General features: G+C 45.3%; 1 protein-coding gene across 1 annotated transcript in view; it reads right to left on the bottom strand.

Moving 5' to 3' along the window:
* The window catches only part of znf106a (zinc finger protein 106a), a gene marked incomplete at its 3' end in the record, with an annotated part of 29,956 nt that extends 14,292 nt beyond the window's left edge, over positions 1-15,664 (bottom strand). Inside the window, exons 1-6 of the mRNA XM_080542648.1 lie at positions 15,623-15,664; positions 7,369-7,451; positions 6,445-6,506; positions 3,739-3,933; positions 713-2,566; positions 84-573 (exon numbers count right to left, since the gene is read on the bottom strand). Coding sequence (XP_080398774.1) covers positions 84-573; positions 713-2,566; positions 3,739-3,933; positions 6,445-6,506; positions 7,369-7,422 — 2,655 coding nt within the window. The 5' untranslated portion in view covers positions 7,423-7,451; positions 15,623-15,664. The remainder of the gene's footprint in view (positions 1-83; positions 574-712; positions 2,567-3,738; positions 3,934-6,444; positions 6,507-7,368; positions 7,452-15,622) is intronic.
* Between the last annotated feature and the right edge of the window lie 1,079 nt (positions 15,665-16,743).

Raw genomic sequence — 16,743 nt, 5'->3', positions numbered from 1 at the left:
CGGTGAAAGTTTTACTTGCTCCGGACAAGTAAAACGGCGTTAATGTCGAGCCCTGGTATAGGTCTATCACTGTTACCACTCACCCCGGCTGCTCTCCGCTTCTTCCCCCCCGCCAGTGTGTCATTCTGCTCCGTCCCTGAGCTGCTGTCCCCGATCACAGAGTCTGAGCACGGGAGAGGCCCTATTGGTCCCTCTGGCTGTCCGTGTGGTCTGGCCTCACACGGCCCGTGTATCCCCTCCTCCTGCTGTTGGTTGTCTCTGCTTCCATAAGCTGCTGTGGGGGTGGGGGGAGCTGAGGGGCCCTGCTGCTCCGAGCTGCGTCTCCCGGGCCGACCGGCGCCCTCTCTGGACGCTCTCTCCCCTGCTGGCTGGGCCGAAAAAAGGGACAGGTTGGCGGCCAAGCGGTCTGGGGCAATGCTGCTCTCTGATAGGCTGCGCTTGCGGGGGGTCATCGGGGCGATGGCTGGCTGAGAGCCAAAAAGTGACTCCCATTGGAAGCCCTCGGCCAGAGGGATATCCTCTTCCTCGAAGCTCAGCCCTTCCTGGTCGTATGCCACCATCTCTATACCGAACCTAAAATCACCACACAGACCACAGAAGTGCATCTGATGTTAATGTTTTACTTCTCTTAAAAGAGAGACATCAATAGCATCAGCATAGCAGAGAGTGAATGTAAATGATCAGAGAAAAAATAAGTCAAAGAAAACCTCACCTTGGCATGCCTTTCCCCCGCTCTTGTTTCTTCCTGCTGATCTCTTGGTACACTTGGTCCCAATTCACACATCGCCGAGACCCAGACGAGCTGATTAGCTGCCGCAAGGTTGGCTTGAGGCCGGAATCCTTCTCCGTCTCCCCTTTCCGCGTCCCGCTCATGTTTCGAATCCGCCGGGCGATGTTGAGGTTGGGCTCGTGGCTGCCAGCTTTGCTCTTGGAGCCGATGTGTCTGGTCAGGTCTCTCTTCAGGGCGGGCAGGCTCTGTTTGTTGTTCAACGTGGGCAGAGTGGCTCCAGAGGGGATCTGGGAGATCTCACTGCCTCTACACACATCACCATCTGAACCCGTCCCTGCATCCACTGCCGGCATGGCCTCGTCTGAAGCCGCCGAAACTATCACCTTCTCCCTCGCCTCCTCCTCGTCCTCCCTGGCTGAGAGCACTGCCCTAGGGGACTCCACCGTAGAGGTGCTGACCTGGATGGACTGGAGAGACAGGCTGTTGTCTGTAGGGGACATTGCAGTCTCCACTGTCTCCTCACTGCCAGGCTGGTGTCTGATAAGGCCTGTAACTCTGTCAACCTTTGGGTTTGTTCCATCCTTATGCCTGGATTTCTTCTCTTTGTTTGCTTCAACCTTGCTGCACTCTGAGCTCTCCACTTGCTGTTCCTCCTCTATGTGTAGCACTGTCTCCATCCTTTGGTCATTGGACAGACCCCTCTTGTCTAACAGGGTCTCCTTGGCCTTTCTCAGCATCTCTGCAAGCTGTTGTTCCTTCAACGAGGGAGGTGGAACCTCGCTGTGTGACGACTTTGAACTTGAGCTACTGTGTTGTGAGGACTTGGACTGTACAGAGTCCTGGCTGGAGGCTCTGCTGAGCTGTGTCTTGGGTGTGCTGGAAGCGGAGGACAGCCTCTTCTCAGGACGCTCCGATGGCTTGGTTGCTCTCTGCTTGAGTGACACAGATGAGGTGGAGGCTTGACTGTCTCTCAGTGAACTACTCCTGCTACCGCTCTTGGTGCTCTTGGTGGAGCTGCCTTTGGGCTTCATGCTCTCCCCCTCCTCAGCGCTGCACTCAGGAGAGGCTGGCATCAGCTGTTCTGTTTCTTGGTCCCATCGGGGCGGCTTCTTAGAGGAGTGGGTGTCCAGCGGTGTGTCGCGTCTCTGCCTCAGGTCCACATCTCTGACCGGGACTGGTGGTGGACCCTTTGGGTGCTTCTCTGAGGGGCTGGGATGAGGAGGGTCTTTGTGGGGCAAAGAGATGGTTGGATAGGGAGACCAGCGACAGGCCTTGTCTAGCTTCGGATTGCTTCCGAAGGTCTTGGGGGGACCCATGCCATTATTGTGGTCATGCTCCTTGCTTGGACCGTCGCTATTTTGATTTCCATTAAAATAGCGACTGGTATAAACACAATTAGTGCTGCCTCCGTTGCTCAACCATGGTGCACGGGCTTTCTGTTGGGCAGCGTATTGCTCTGATTCCCATCTTTTGTTAGCCCAGCCACCTTGATTGTGCAAGCTTCCGCCAGCCCGCTCTCCAGAGTTAGGTGTAATGAAGAGAGACGTGAAGGTAGGGAGCTCCTGGGCATGCCACGTGGCACTCTTGCCCTGTCTGCTGTTGTGCCAGTCGGATCTTGGATCCTCCTGGACACCCCACGCTCTACCACCAGAAGTGTTGCCGCCATTCCATGCTCCCTGCCAATTAGGTGTCTTGAAGCCCCTTGAAGGTTGTGGGAGGTTAGAGTGTCGCCTGTTCCAGGCAGCCGCCTCATTGAGCCGTTGCTGCTGAAGAAGCTGCTGCCTTTTTCGCTCTTCCTCCTCCCTGGCCCGCTTTGCAGCAGCCTCTTCCTCTTTCCTGAGAGAAAGAAGAACAGAAAAAAAACACACAGACAAATGGTAAATGGTAAATGGACTGCACTTAAATAGCGCCTTTTTTGCTGCTCCAACTGCTCCAAAGCGCTTTACAACGGCCTCTCAATCACCCATTCACACATACATTCACACACCAATGGCGGCAAGCTGCCATGCAAACGCGCCGGCCAGCCCGCTGGGAGCAATTTTGTGGTTCAGTGTCTTGCCCAAGGACACTTCGACATGTGGTCGGGGCTCGAACCGCCGATCTGCCAACCTTGTGATCATTAGCCGGCGACTCTACCTCCTGCGCCACAGCCACCCCGCAATTAAAAACTGATTTTAATGCATAACAAGTAAGTGAATCTCTTAGTAAGCCTTCGCAATGACAGGTAATGTGACCTTATTGGAAACTGCACATTAACATTAACAACAACAAAAAATACAGTCCATCTAGGCCTAGATTTTGAAAATCTACCTAGCAACAATATCTCTAGCACAGTTGGTTGGCAGGAGTGAGGTATTGACTCTTTCTGTAAGCCAAAGCATTGACCTCCTGTGATCTACGCACCAGGGTAAGGTCTGGCATGTGACAGGGAAGCAGCTGCCAAGCCAACTTTTGCTTGTGACTATCAAAACACGCATGTGTCACCCACCCAGCGGCTCTAGTTGGATTTTGGGTACCCCCCAAATGTTACTCAAATGTGGGTAGTACAAAAGTTTGAACAGTGAGAGGTTGGTTGGGTCCTAGGGTGGGTCCTAGGCGGGTCTTACTAGAAGCCAGAGAGGACATGGTGAGGAATGCGTCTGAGCTGAAGTGGGTGTGAGTGAGAGTGTGAAGTCATGCTTTTTTTAGTCAGCGCTCCCTGACATACGACTCCAACCTCAGCTCAAAAGGCAGCATGGTTCAGTTACCTAAATGAGAACCGTGAGCACCATGGTGCAGAATGTCTATGTCTATGACTATACATGGTCCAAGAGAGCAATGACAAAGACTAACATCAACATCACTATGGAGATAGCTAGACCCAATAACATGTTGTGAATATAGACTATAATATCGTATATTATAACATATTTAGACTTACTTAATTTAATGACATCAGTTAACAGTTAACAGTTAAAATCAGTTAGCAATGTAACTCTGAGATATCTGAGATAACAATCAGCTCTTACCTGAACAGTTCCTTTCTCTTGGCGATCAGTTTCACCAGCTCTCTGTCAAAGTACACCTCTTCCTGGTCGTTCCCGGCGCCCTCCTGCTCCACCACCTCTACCCGCTGCTTGTGTACGGGGCTGGAGATGTGGTTGGCGTAGTCGGTCAGGCCCACCACAGTCACCTGGCACACCCGGCACTCGTGGCCACAATCCCTGGGGAGGGAGGGGGACAGGGGGCGCTCGATTACTCCCTCTGGCATGGTTCTGGTCAAAGTTTGCTTTGGTTTCCCTGCCTGCGGAGCCTTGGACAAGTAACAGGCTTTAAACTTTGGTGATTTGGTGGTTTAAGGTCTATTATATAAAAAAAGGAGAGGAGATTACTCAACAATCCTTAAAAAAGAAAGCTATTCCAATTTCTTCTTCTCTCTTCAGAGAGATCAGGAGGTAAAACTGACTTGAATTTTCTCTTGTTTTAAAAAAAAAAATGTGTACAGAGATGGGTCTTCCTGATCATTTTCTTCTTGGGTTTTTTTGTTTGTTTTTAGCAGGCCAATGATGACAGGGCAGGAAGCACAGGCAGGAGGTGCGTTGGTGGTAGCATGCTAATTTGGCACCACAACCAACCAGCCACGGAGCACAGACCCTGGGACCCTACGGGGGAGCGCCCTCTCTCAGGCAGCCGCGGCCTAGCACGATGTCATGATGGTGTCTGCTGTGCTCTGAGGCTGTGCTGAGGCGGTGGCTGTATTCTATAGCAGCACTGCCCCCAAAGAAGGCAGCCACCCCCTTACAGACCAGCATGTGTCTCCAGGTCTGCAACCCCCCCCCCCCCACCCCTCACCCCCCCCCCATACACCAACTGCAAAGCTGCAGATCCTGTCGACCAATCCTGAGTAACCTGAGCCTTGTGCAGCTGCCCATAATCCCCAATTAAAACCTCTCCCAAGTATGACATGCTATGGCACTGAGAGGGACAGTAACTTTACTGGCTATGGTTCAAAACCTTCTACAAACTGTGTCACGGCACCCTGCCATGTACTGGCCTCCAGTGTTAACTCATTGATAAGGTTCTAGCAGTATTCCGAATTTCATTATTTTTCATTTACACGGCGGGGGAATAGAATTCGGTTGTTAAGTCTGACGTCAAACGTGACGTTTAGCAATTTCCGGGTCCAAACCAGAAATTCCCTGCACCAGAGTACCCGTGTACTAAAGCGGTAGAATGACAGTTCAATCGTTTTTTTTGACTCGGATCTATTCATACAACAAGGGACACAGCACTTTCCCGTTTTCCCCATATTTGTCAGCGTCTTTGAGCCTCGGAAAAGCGCTATATAAATATAATGAATTATTATTATTACTGAGGCATTTCGAATTGAGCGCCTCAGCCAACTTTGGACCCGGAAACACGTCACGACTTAACAACCGAATAAGGAGGGATTCATCCATCCATCGATGCACCAGTGGAGGCTGGTGGAGGTAGAAATCAGAGGACTGGCTCATTGTAAAGCATGGAATGGAATATGTAATGTTATGAGCCCGCCCGCTGACTTCCATCTCTCCACTAGCCTCCCCTGCTATGCATATGTCTGCTCAAAGTACCGATGAGACTTCGTGACGTTAGAATTATAAGGTTCTCTCCATTAATTGGTCAACATTTTGTTTTTTACATAATCTGATCCACTAGGTGTTTATTAATGCCTGTGTGGTGTTATTTTTAAAATGTTGACATTTTTGAGTTGGTAATTAATAAAATACAAAGGTTCCATCTCGCAAAACATAATGGAATGTAAAAACTTTGACGCTCAATATCTCTGAACTACCCTAAACGGAGATAGAACCTTATAATTCTAAGCTCTCGGCTTTATTCCTAAAGATTCTTTGAAAGAGTGGAAGACTCTCCAACGAGTTGAGCGGCAGCGTGGGATACAACAAAACATTTGTGGTGAAAAAAGGTGTAATTCTCACTCAATAAATTCAATAAATTCTTCACACTCATGCTTCAACTTTTCCCCCTCCAAAACTCTGATGGGTTTGGGGGCTCAATTGTGACTCAATGTTTTTTTTGTATGTTTTCAATATGGGAAAATAAAAAACTTTTACAGAGGCTTCAAACAAGGACGAATTGTAACACACAACCCTCTGCTTTAACCTAGATCTCTCCATGCCATTGACAAGTCACATATTTCAGTAATCTACAGGACAGTCACATGAGATATCCAGTTGCCGTCAGTTGGCCCATAGCTGTTGTTCCACTGAGATTGTGTCTAAATATATATGCGCAAGATGAGGCAGCTGCCCCCCTACTCATTTGTCAGATAAGTATGTATGCCCAGACACGTGCCATACATACAGTGTTCATTTTGGCAGGCTTTTTAGTCACTTTAGTCTTTGGTGTTTAGATGAAGATGCACACCAGTTCTAGTCACACACCAAGTCACCTCCATTTTTCTTAGTTCCAGTTCCAGTTTTCATCAACTGGAACTAAGAAAAGTGGAGGTGACTGGCTGTGATTAGAACTGGTGTGCATCTTCATCTAAAACACCAAAGACTAAGTGACTAAAAACTAAGCCTGCCAAAATTAACACTAATGGCCGAAGCCCAGAGAATAAAAACTGAACTGTAACCAAGCAACGCCAGCTTTAACGTGCAATTCATGATCTCAAACATGTACAACAATACAGGAGTAATATGGTTTATTGTTGGGTTAGGGTTACAACTTACCGGCCTTTCAGGTTCTCCAGCTCGCGGTGATGCAGCATGCTCCTCATGTGTTCATCCATCTCCTGATGACACAAGGACAGTTAACCAACATGGCCGCCGCAATGTGATTCCAATGACCTCGTTTTCCAGCTTCCAATACATACAGTACATTCTAAAAGCATTTTACACAGCAATGTCAGAGGTTACTCTTTTACTTTAAACAGGGTTCCTACAAGTTTCAACATGTCCAATTTAAGACCTTTTTAGACCTTTTTATAGACCTCTTTGAATAGAATTTTAGACCTGTTCGCATCATATGATAGCTTTTTGTCATCCTCAAGGTTATGAAATTTGGGATTTCACTGCCATACAGACAAAAAAGTAAGCGAATTGGCATTTTTGGGGTTCCAGCTTGATTCATTTCTGCGTAAATAGATGTGGTCGGACTGATTTCCTTGCAGGATCTCGTTTTTAAGACCTAGCACCTCATTTTTAGACCGAATAACTGTTATGGTGATTAGAGCTTCATAGATATATCGGCACAACTATTTTTACAGAAATATATGTATTTATATATGATATATATTATATAACTGAGTAGAACAAATGTAAATAATAACTAATAAAAAATTATAATCAGTGGATGATCAAACTCTGTCACAACAACTTAGATTGAACAAACTTTTTTGTTTTCTTATGTGTGTGTGTGTGTGTGTGTGTGTGTATATATATATTTAAAAATAAAGAAATAATAATAAAGACATTTAAAAAAAAAAAAAAAGGGGGGGGAAATGAAAAAATAGAAGAAAAACAAAATATATATAAAAATTTAAATAAATTCTGATATATTGGTTTACTGTGTATTACTGTGAATTTTGCCCCCCAACAAATCGGCATGAGACCCAAACATCCAGTATCGGTTGGTCTCTAATGATGATCCTTTACCTGCTTCGAGCTGTAGACAATTTGACAAAGGATGCACTTCCTTTCCCTCCCCATGTTGAATGTTGTAGGATATCAGGCCATTACTGTCAACAGAAAAGAAAATGTATATTAATTAAACAGCTTCACAGTAGCACTGTGCTTTAAATGGTTTCGTAACACTACCCTCCATTACATTATAAATAGTAAACATCAGCTGGCCAGATATATGTGTTGACTCAATTATTGGCGCTTTTCCACTATCGGCCCGGCTCGGCTCGGGTCGGCTCGCTTCGGCACGCTTTTGAACAGTTCTGGTTTTCCACTATACACAAGAGACCAGGAACGAGTAGGAGGAGTAGAAGATAGTAGGCGGAGTTACGCGTCATAAAAGCGCGCCATGGTGGTGACGTATATTTTCACGAGACACAACACAGCCACAACAATAGCAACATGGAGGAACTTGAAGCAGTGTTTCCTCTATATGCATTTATTGGTGGTGGGCCGCCACGAATGAATTTCCTCCGCCACAAATTGATTCAGTCCAAACAAAATAAAAATAAAATAAAAACCACCTCTGAACATTTTTGCTGATTAAAATATATCTGATCCTAGATCAGCGCTATAATGGATGTTGACTATAAGTGCACCTAAATCCACGCCCATCTCTCTCTAACCGCTGATCCAAAATCAGATTAATGACATTAAACATTCAGTTGACGACGTGACACAAGGGCTACTCCTGAGCAAGCTGTGCAAGGTTAACAACCTGCTGCTGAACAAGTCAAAGACCCAGGAAATCATCGTAGACTTCAGGAGGAAAAAGTCCGAGATCCAGCCCCTGCTCATCGACGGAGAGAGCGTGGAGAGAGTCTCAACCCTCCGATTCCTGGGGGTGCACATGCAGGATGACCTGTCCTGGAAGGACAACACAAAAGCCACCATCAAGAAGGCACAACAGCGGCTATACATCCTGAGAGTCCTCAGGAAGGAACACAGCAAGCAGGAGATACTGGTGACCTTCTACCGCGGCGCAGTGGAGAGCATCCTCACCTACGGCATCTGCAACTGGTTCTCCAGCTGCACAACCGCGGAGAGAAATGCGCTACAGAGAGTCGTGAGAACAGCCCAGAAGATCACCGGCGCCCCCCTCCCCTCTCTGGAAGAGCTGTACAACACACGCTGTCTCAGGAAGCCCTCCAAGATCTCCAGGGACCCAACCCACCCTGGGTACGAACACTTTACCCGGCTGCCCTCGAAAAGGCGGTTCAGGACCATGGCCGCAAGGACAAACAGACTGAAGAACAGCTTCTACCCCAGGGCCATCCAGGCCCTGAACACAGCAAAGACCTAGGTTCTGGGCCCTGGACAGTCTGGACGGATTGATGGCAGCTGCTGGACTGAAAAAATCAGGTGTAGTGCTGAGGCACAAATATGTACATTTCAAGCCTGCAAACTGCGACACTTTAAATAAATGTGCAATAACACTATGTGCAATATGACAACCCTAGTCGTCTATCTGTACAGTATAGTATAGTGGATAGTGTACATAGCCTTTATTTATGTAAACCAGCTCCTTCCCTTCTTGTGTTTTTTTAAAGTTTTTTTTTCTTTCCTAACACCAGGGGAGCCACCCCTCCTAAATTTCGTTGTTTGGTACCTGTACTATAGCAATGACAATAAAGACCATTCATTCATTCATTCATTCATTCATTGGTCTAAATGTGAACCGGCATGAGAACCGTGCAGACTCAACCATCCCTGCTGAAAAACTGTCGCAAATTGAAGAACTCGCGCAAGTTGGAAACACTGGGAAACTTTCGCCAAGTTGGACATACTTTTCCTGTTGTGTTTGAGACGGAGCCAAGACTGCTCGTTTGGAAGGACATTGGATCCGTGAGTAACGTAAACCTTCAGAGCTGATGGATGGAAACCGGTATCACAAGTTTATATTCTGTATTTTTTTTTTTTTTTTTGCCATCCTACCTCTAGTTTTGTTTGAAATTAGGTCGTTGTTTTGAGCGCGCGTGCACGCGAGAAGAAAAAAAACGCGCACGCTGCGCACGGATAGGGCTCTCCGCCACTAAACACTGTGAAGCTATCGTATACTTTTTCCTCGGCATGTGGTATATTATTAACCGTGGTTTTTTGGAGAGAAAGAGAAAGAGAGAGAGGAAGCTATGTACACATAATAAAGTCATGTTTTTTTAACCCTTAAAACCACTGCCTTCACTTGTCTGCTTTATGAACTGTAGTATCATTGTGTGCCGTGTTATTCACAGACAAACATGGTGACCGGAGGCAACCTTTGCGGGTTAATAACTGTGATTTACCGTGGGTTAGGATAACAATTCAAACGTGTCCGGATAGGGGGGAGGACGAGGAATCCAAAACCATTTGAATGGTGTCGATACGACGCTCTTATCACGGTCGACACAGCGCGGAGCGAATTCCCGGGTAGAAATTGTCTGTCCCCCCGCTGATATCCTCCATGCCGTGCTGCTGCTTAGAGCAGCGGGCGAACTCCCGGTTCATTGAGTTTACGGTTAAAAGCATATCTTCTCGGGGTGTCAGCGCGGTGGTTAAGGGCTCAAAATGACTGTATACCGATGATGAAGTTAGCAAAGGAGTATTGTGATTGATTGTACCACCTTCATAGCCGGTGTTATTCACGGGCAAAGACGGTGCCCGGAGGCACCCTTTGCGGGTTAATAACTGTGATTTACCGTGGGTTAGGACTCTTAGGAGAACAATTCAAACGTGTCCGGATAGGGGAGAGGACAGGGAATCCAAAACCATTTGAATGGTGTTGATACGACACTCTTATCACGGTCGACACAGTGCGGAGCGAATTCCCTGTTAAAACTATTCTCTCCCCCCGCTGTCAAAGGGAGTTTCATCCAGCAGCAAGCGGTGCTGCGAGCAGCAGCGGGTGAACTCCCGGTTCATTGAGTTTACGGTTAAAAGCATAACTTCTCGGGGTGTAAAGCACTCTCTCTATTTCGGGCTAAACTGTGCAGTGTAGCCGGCGTCCTGGTTCCTCCAGCAACCGGACACTTCCATAAATAACAACAAATATGTAATATGTAAATATGTATAATACCACGTTCATTGATAAAATGACGCCAGGGATGGAAAGGGGTGATGGCAGTTTTAGAAGGGGGATGATGAAGCCCTGGACTATGGAACGGCACAGCACAGCACAACGGGGGGAAATGCGATAAGAATTATGTCAAAATGCAGCACCATCATGCACAGATCAGCCTTAAAACATGTAACGTTATATATATATCGTTATACAGGGCAGGGTTTGACGCTTACCTTTTCCCCAGGTAGCACTGTGCTACCATGTCAAAAAATTTAGTAGCACACCAAGAATTTCAGTAGCACAATGAAAATTGCGCAATTTTCGTATGACGACAACAAATTATCATAATCATAACATATTAAAAGAAAAGTGTTGGTATGGCTTTAAAAGCAGCATGGTCTAGCCTCCATTTACTGTTTGATTTACTTTACCTCTGAATAGGAAAGTCTTTTACGCACAGCGGAGAAAGTCAAACATTTTTACGCAACGCCAAAACGGGAGGGAACTCGGATACAACTTTAATATACAACTGAGACGAAAAATTAATATATTTTCTTGATTCGTGTTTTTTCTTCTTCTGTAAATTACATAGTTGTCGAAATTTTTGTGGGTTTTGGGCTGCGACGCATTCAAGTGCTCAACGATGTTCGGTCGAGTGTCTCTCCTGTTTGTGCATCTGGTGCTGCTGAACGAGGTGACCTCGGTGGCCAGAGTGTCGAGGAAGTCGCCCCGGGGCCGCTCGTGCCTGGACCTACTGGAGGATATATATGTTTTCTTCGTCACTCTCGTCTCCAGCTGTAATGTTGACTCCACTACCCCCCTCTACCTCCTCTCTGTCTGGAACGGTGCTAACATTAGCCTTAGTGATGCTCCGATCTGATCGGCGCCGATCGGTATCGGCCGATATGGCCTTGATCGGTTTTGATCGGAGTTCTCAAAACGGCCGATCAAACACGACCGATCTACAAAATGGCGTCGCCAGTCTGGAAATATTACACAGTGTCGGAAAGAGACAACAAATATGCCGTTTGTAATGTCTGCTCAAAAGAAATACCTCGCGGAGGAACGCACGCAAGGTCTTTCAATACCACGAATATCATACGGCATTTGCTGCGTTCGTCGATTCGCTCAGAGAGCGCCGAAGCGCACACTGGGCTCGACGTCATAAAGGGACCGAGTGCTTTGATTGGACGAGAGGCGTTCCACGAGTGCTGGTCAGAGTTCCAGCGCGACTTCACGAGCGTAGTGTAGGTAGTGTGCAGCGACGTCATGTGACCCCGCGAGCAGGAAGTCACTTGGCCCATAGCAACAACTATTAGCGCGTGAGTTTTAGGTCTTCCTCTGTGCACCTTGCACAAGTGTAGATAGCGAGCGACTTTTCAGCAGCAGGACATATTTTAGATGATAAGAGGAACAGGCTGAGTGCCAAAAACGCTGAGAAGCTTGTATTTCTCAAGGCTAATCTGTCAGTGATGCTGCTTAATCAGAAGTAAGGTTTGAGTCTGAAATCTCCTTAGGTGCAATGTTTTGTTTTTTTGTTTTATTGATTATTGCTGACTCGCTGTCTTATCTCCTCCTAAATATGACTTGAAACTGACTGACTTGAAACAGTATTTTATATTTGGCTATAGCCTGTTTATGTTGCAGTTTAGTTTGGGTATGTTTATTGTTCCTCAGGAAAGCTACAGTATACAGTATAAGCTCCAAGTTCTCTAAGAGCCCCTAGTTCCTCTCATTCGAGTGGAATGTTGCACATTTGATGTGACAGTGTACATGTTATTTATTATGATTTTTATTTTCACATTTTATTTGTTTTTCCTGAAGTAAGCTACAGGTGGTTGTGAATTCAATAAAACAGATGGTCGTCAATTCATGATACTTTCTCATCTCCTAATTTCATTTAAATACTTAATATACAATGTCAATGGTGTTAAGAATAATTAAAAACATAAATAATGCTACACAATAAATAGAATGCTTCAATTGCCATTTTCGACGCTGTGATCGGTGATCGGTGATATCGGATCGGCAGATCACTGATTCCAGTGATCGGTGATCGGTGATCGGCACCAAAAACCCTGATCGGAGCATCTCTAATTAGCCTTGCTAAAGTATGCCGTAATCGGATTCATTTTAACAGCGGTCTTTTTCTGACAGGATTTTCAAATGTAAATGCGCGCTTGTTGTGCTTGCGGGTCACGTGTCTGTTTTTTTTTTTCTTCTGTTTTCAAAGGATTGCATTGGTTTAGATGCGCTGTGATCTTATTAACGAACATAAGATTGACTGCGCATGACAGTAGTTAAGCTTTTTTTTTTTTTTTCGCACTGGTGCGATTGAATGTATTTCCAAGTCGCACAGAAATATATTCACTCGCAAATGCGACCAAAACAGTCGCACTGTCGAACCCTGATACAGGGAGCAATGTATTTCTACGGAAAGGCTGATAGATTGTAGAATCTTCTTGTCGGTAAAACGATGGAATCAATCTATTGAGGATTGTGATCTTAAATGCGTTGTGTCATCTCAGGATAGATTAGGTGCACAGCATACACGATTTGACAAGGAAATAGGATGTTCAACACGGGTCGGAATCTCTGTACTTGATTTATTAAGACAGTCAGCGAATGGTCCATCAGCACAGTATCTCAGCATCGGCATTCAATGACCATTCCACGACATTCAACGACATCATTATGACATACAGACAGGCTGATAGATACGAGTGCAGCGCTGTCTTGCTGGTAGTCAAATATATTTATTTATACAGCATATGGATGTTACGTGCCTGTTAGCCTACTTGCCGCTTTCAGTTCTAGTAGATTTGTAGTTTAGATCTCGCAACCAGGGATTGGGAAGCGATGTATTTCTACGAAAAGGCTGACTGACGCGGGGCTCATACAATCTCCGCGTTTATAGAGTGCTCCGGTGTCTTGCTGGTAGTCAAATATATTTATTTATATATACAGCATATGGATGTTACGTGCCTGTTACCTGCCGATTTCAGTTCTAGTAGTTTAGATCTCGCAACCAGGGAAACGCCAACAAGACGGGAATCTACCGGCATTTGACTCATGAGTGAACGGCAAAAATGCCTGGACGGCACAGCTTGGGATTCCATTGAAGTTACAGGGAACTATGTGTGAAAGAGACTTAAATGTTGAAATAACATTAATACAATGTTCATTGATAAAATGACATAAGGGATGGAAAGGGGAGATGGCAGTTTTAGAAGGGGGATGATGAAGCGCGCTCGACTGAGGGACAGCATAGGCACAGCACATCGCCATAATAGCGATTTTTTGGTTATGCTTGTTGTAAATAAAAGTTCTATGATGCATTGAAATGACATTAAACTAAGATAATACGATGGTTATCATATTTTTTCAAATCTTTATTAATACGTTATTACAGAAACAGTAAGTGAAATTTTCCTAGAGCGAAATCTGTTGTGGTATTTAAAAATGGCGGTTAGTGATGAAATCTATGAACATGGGATGACGATTTCCATTGACCAATCAACGGTGTGCAGCGTCACACGCAGCCTGGCAAAAAGGTACCCTTCGGCCCTATGGTTCCTGCTCACGATGGGTAGCTAAAGAACCGACCCGACCCGACCCGACCCAGGCCGACAAATGGAAAAGCGCCAAGGAAGCAGGCCAGCCTGGGTCGACCCGGGTCAGCCCTGTAGTGGAAAAGCGGCTTATGTGCGTTAGCACTATCGCGTAGGCTACAAGCATGCAGCTTGCTGCCAGCTAGCATCTGCAGCCCCTCAACGTGTGGAAACTGGCAGACCCCCGTCAGCGGGCCAGCAGCACGGAGGTCACTTTCCCACCTCCCACGCCAGGACCTTCTGCAGCCGCACCAAAACTGACGTGGCCTGAATGTGAGCGCAGAGTTCATACTGGAGACTGGTCTAATTCCAGCCTGCTCTGTAGCCAAAGAGAAGGGCCTTTGGAGCGACGTGGTCTGTCTGTACACACTCAACACAGCCCTGTAGCCAAAGAGCCTTTGGAGCGTTGGTCTGTAAGTGTACACACTCAACAGACAGTCAGACCAGACAGTCATAAAGCAGTCTGTCTCCAATAAATATATCAACTAACTAGAACAATACTAGTTCAGACATGAAGCTGTGAAGTTAAACCTCTTCTAAAAAGATCTTGGCTTACCACTAAACTAGTACTATTACGCAACATTAATGGGACAGTACAGCAGGCCTAGAACAGGAAACAGATGCAGACGAGATGAGTTTGCAGACGTAAAAATTCACTTTTCATCAAGCTTCAGACTCTTAGCTTTAAGACTCTCTCTGTCCTCTCCCACAGCAACCATGAAGGCAGTTATTTTTAAACTGGTATTACGGTGAGATGGTCATGCATCCCCGCACACTCACTAAACCCCTGAGGTGTCTCATCTGACCTCAACATCTGGTTGGTGTGTCTCTAGGTGCAGCAGAGATGGAGGAGCATTATTAGGCTATAACCAGTCATCTGATTAAAACAATAGAGATGGAGGTCTGTCCTAGAACACTATGGTGATAAGAACAATGGCCTAAACACACTTCAGGTGGAACTCAGCAGCACCATCTGAATTGTATATTGGACAATGAAAGAGCTCTATCAACAGAGTAGTAAAGATGTGTTGGCTACAGAGCATTTCAACATCATGTCATCGTTTGACCTGCAACAGAACAAATACACTGTCGCAAGGAAGCAAACTTAAGAGTTAACAATCAGAGTAGCTGTTGTTATCATAACAAGCTAATCATGTTCAAGACAAACATTGCCTTGTTTACATTTCCGTCCCCCGACATGACACAATAAAGTAAGATAGATGCATGGCCATCGGTGGTTTGGTAGGGAATCCAACTACTACAGCAAGCTATGGTAGCAAACTGTCTACATGTTCATGACTTGAATATAGCTACTTTGTACGATTCTAATGCACAGGACATCTTACAAATGAATTAGAAAGCTGGCTATATAAACCAAATAGCTAACGTTAGCGAGCTAGCTAGCTAGCTAACGTCGCCACCAGTTCGCAAAGCAAGCAAACAAGCCTAGCTAACGTTACTTAGGCATGCATTCGGTTCTCACAACACTTCCGATTTCTCCGAAATTGTTCGTGTAAAATTATAGCAAATTATTTATATGTATATCACGTCAATAAGTGAAAAATAGCTAGCTAGCTACCTTCTTATCAACCAAAGTTCATCCACTTCCCGTCCGGCGCTGTATCACTTGCTGCCCCTCCCCTTCCAGCTGTGATCGAAACTTGACTGGGCTGTGTTCAAAAACATCATTGGTCTATACAGTATGGAGCTATTTTAGTGCCTTCAAAAATGTAATTGTATTTGACAGATTGAATTGAATATGAGCACAAATTGAATTGTATTTCACAGATCTGAATTGTATTTGACAGATTGAATTGAATCTGAGCACAAACTGAATTGTATTCGACAGATTGAATTGTATTCAATTCAGTTTTCATTATTTTCATTCAGTTTTCAAATTCAGTTTCTCTAAATACAATTCGTTTTTTCTCAAAATACAATTCAGTTCTCTAAATACAATTCAGTTCTCAAAATACAATTCAGTTTTTCTCAAAATACGAGTTCAGTTTTAGAGGCACTCATCCGGGGACTCTGGGCTAGGTAGAATAATAGAGCACCGATTCTAACTCCCATCCCTCCCATCCGACGTCGTTATGGAGAAATGAATGAATGAAGAACTACAAATCCCTGATGACAGGGAGATGACGTATGACTGCTCTGATAAATCAACCCCTATTTCATAAATTTTCTCTATATAACGACGTCGATCATTGATCGGCAATGACACTATATAATAGTTTGCCTGACTGGCCATCGGATTTGTGCTCCTAATATCTAAAAAGCATTACGGTTTTCTTATTTTATCGGATTGAAGTAGCGAAGACCAGAAATTCCCATTGACCGCCATTCAAACTTCTCCGCTTCTATCACCCAAAAAGGGGCGTGGACATGACGGGAGAGCAAAGTACCCGGATGCGTTGCTCTGATGAATGCGTTGCTCTTATGAATTCGGATGGGAGGGATTAGAATCGGTGCTCTATTATTCTACCTAGCCCAGAGTCCCCGGATGAGTGCCTCTAAAACATAACTCGTATTTTGAGAAAAACTGAATTGTATTTTGAGAACTGAATTGTATTTTGAGTAAAACTGAATTGTATTTAGAGAACTGAATTGTATTTTGAGAAAAAACGAATTGTATTTAGAGAAACTGAATTTGAAAACTGAATGAAAATAATGAAAACTGAACTTAATACAATTCAA

Source organism: Nansenia antarctica, assembly GCF_963989245.1.
Source record: "Nansenia antarctica genome assembly, chromosome: 1".
In the NCBI taxonomy this organism is placed as follows: Eukaryota; Metazoa; Chordata; class Actinopteri; order Argentiniformes; family Microstomatidae; genus Nansenia; species Nansenia antarctica.
This window is presented reverse-complemented; position numbering and strand designations above follow the sequence as displayed.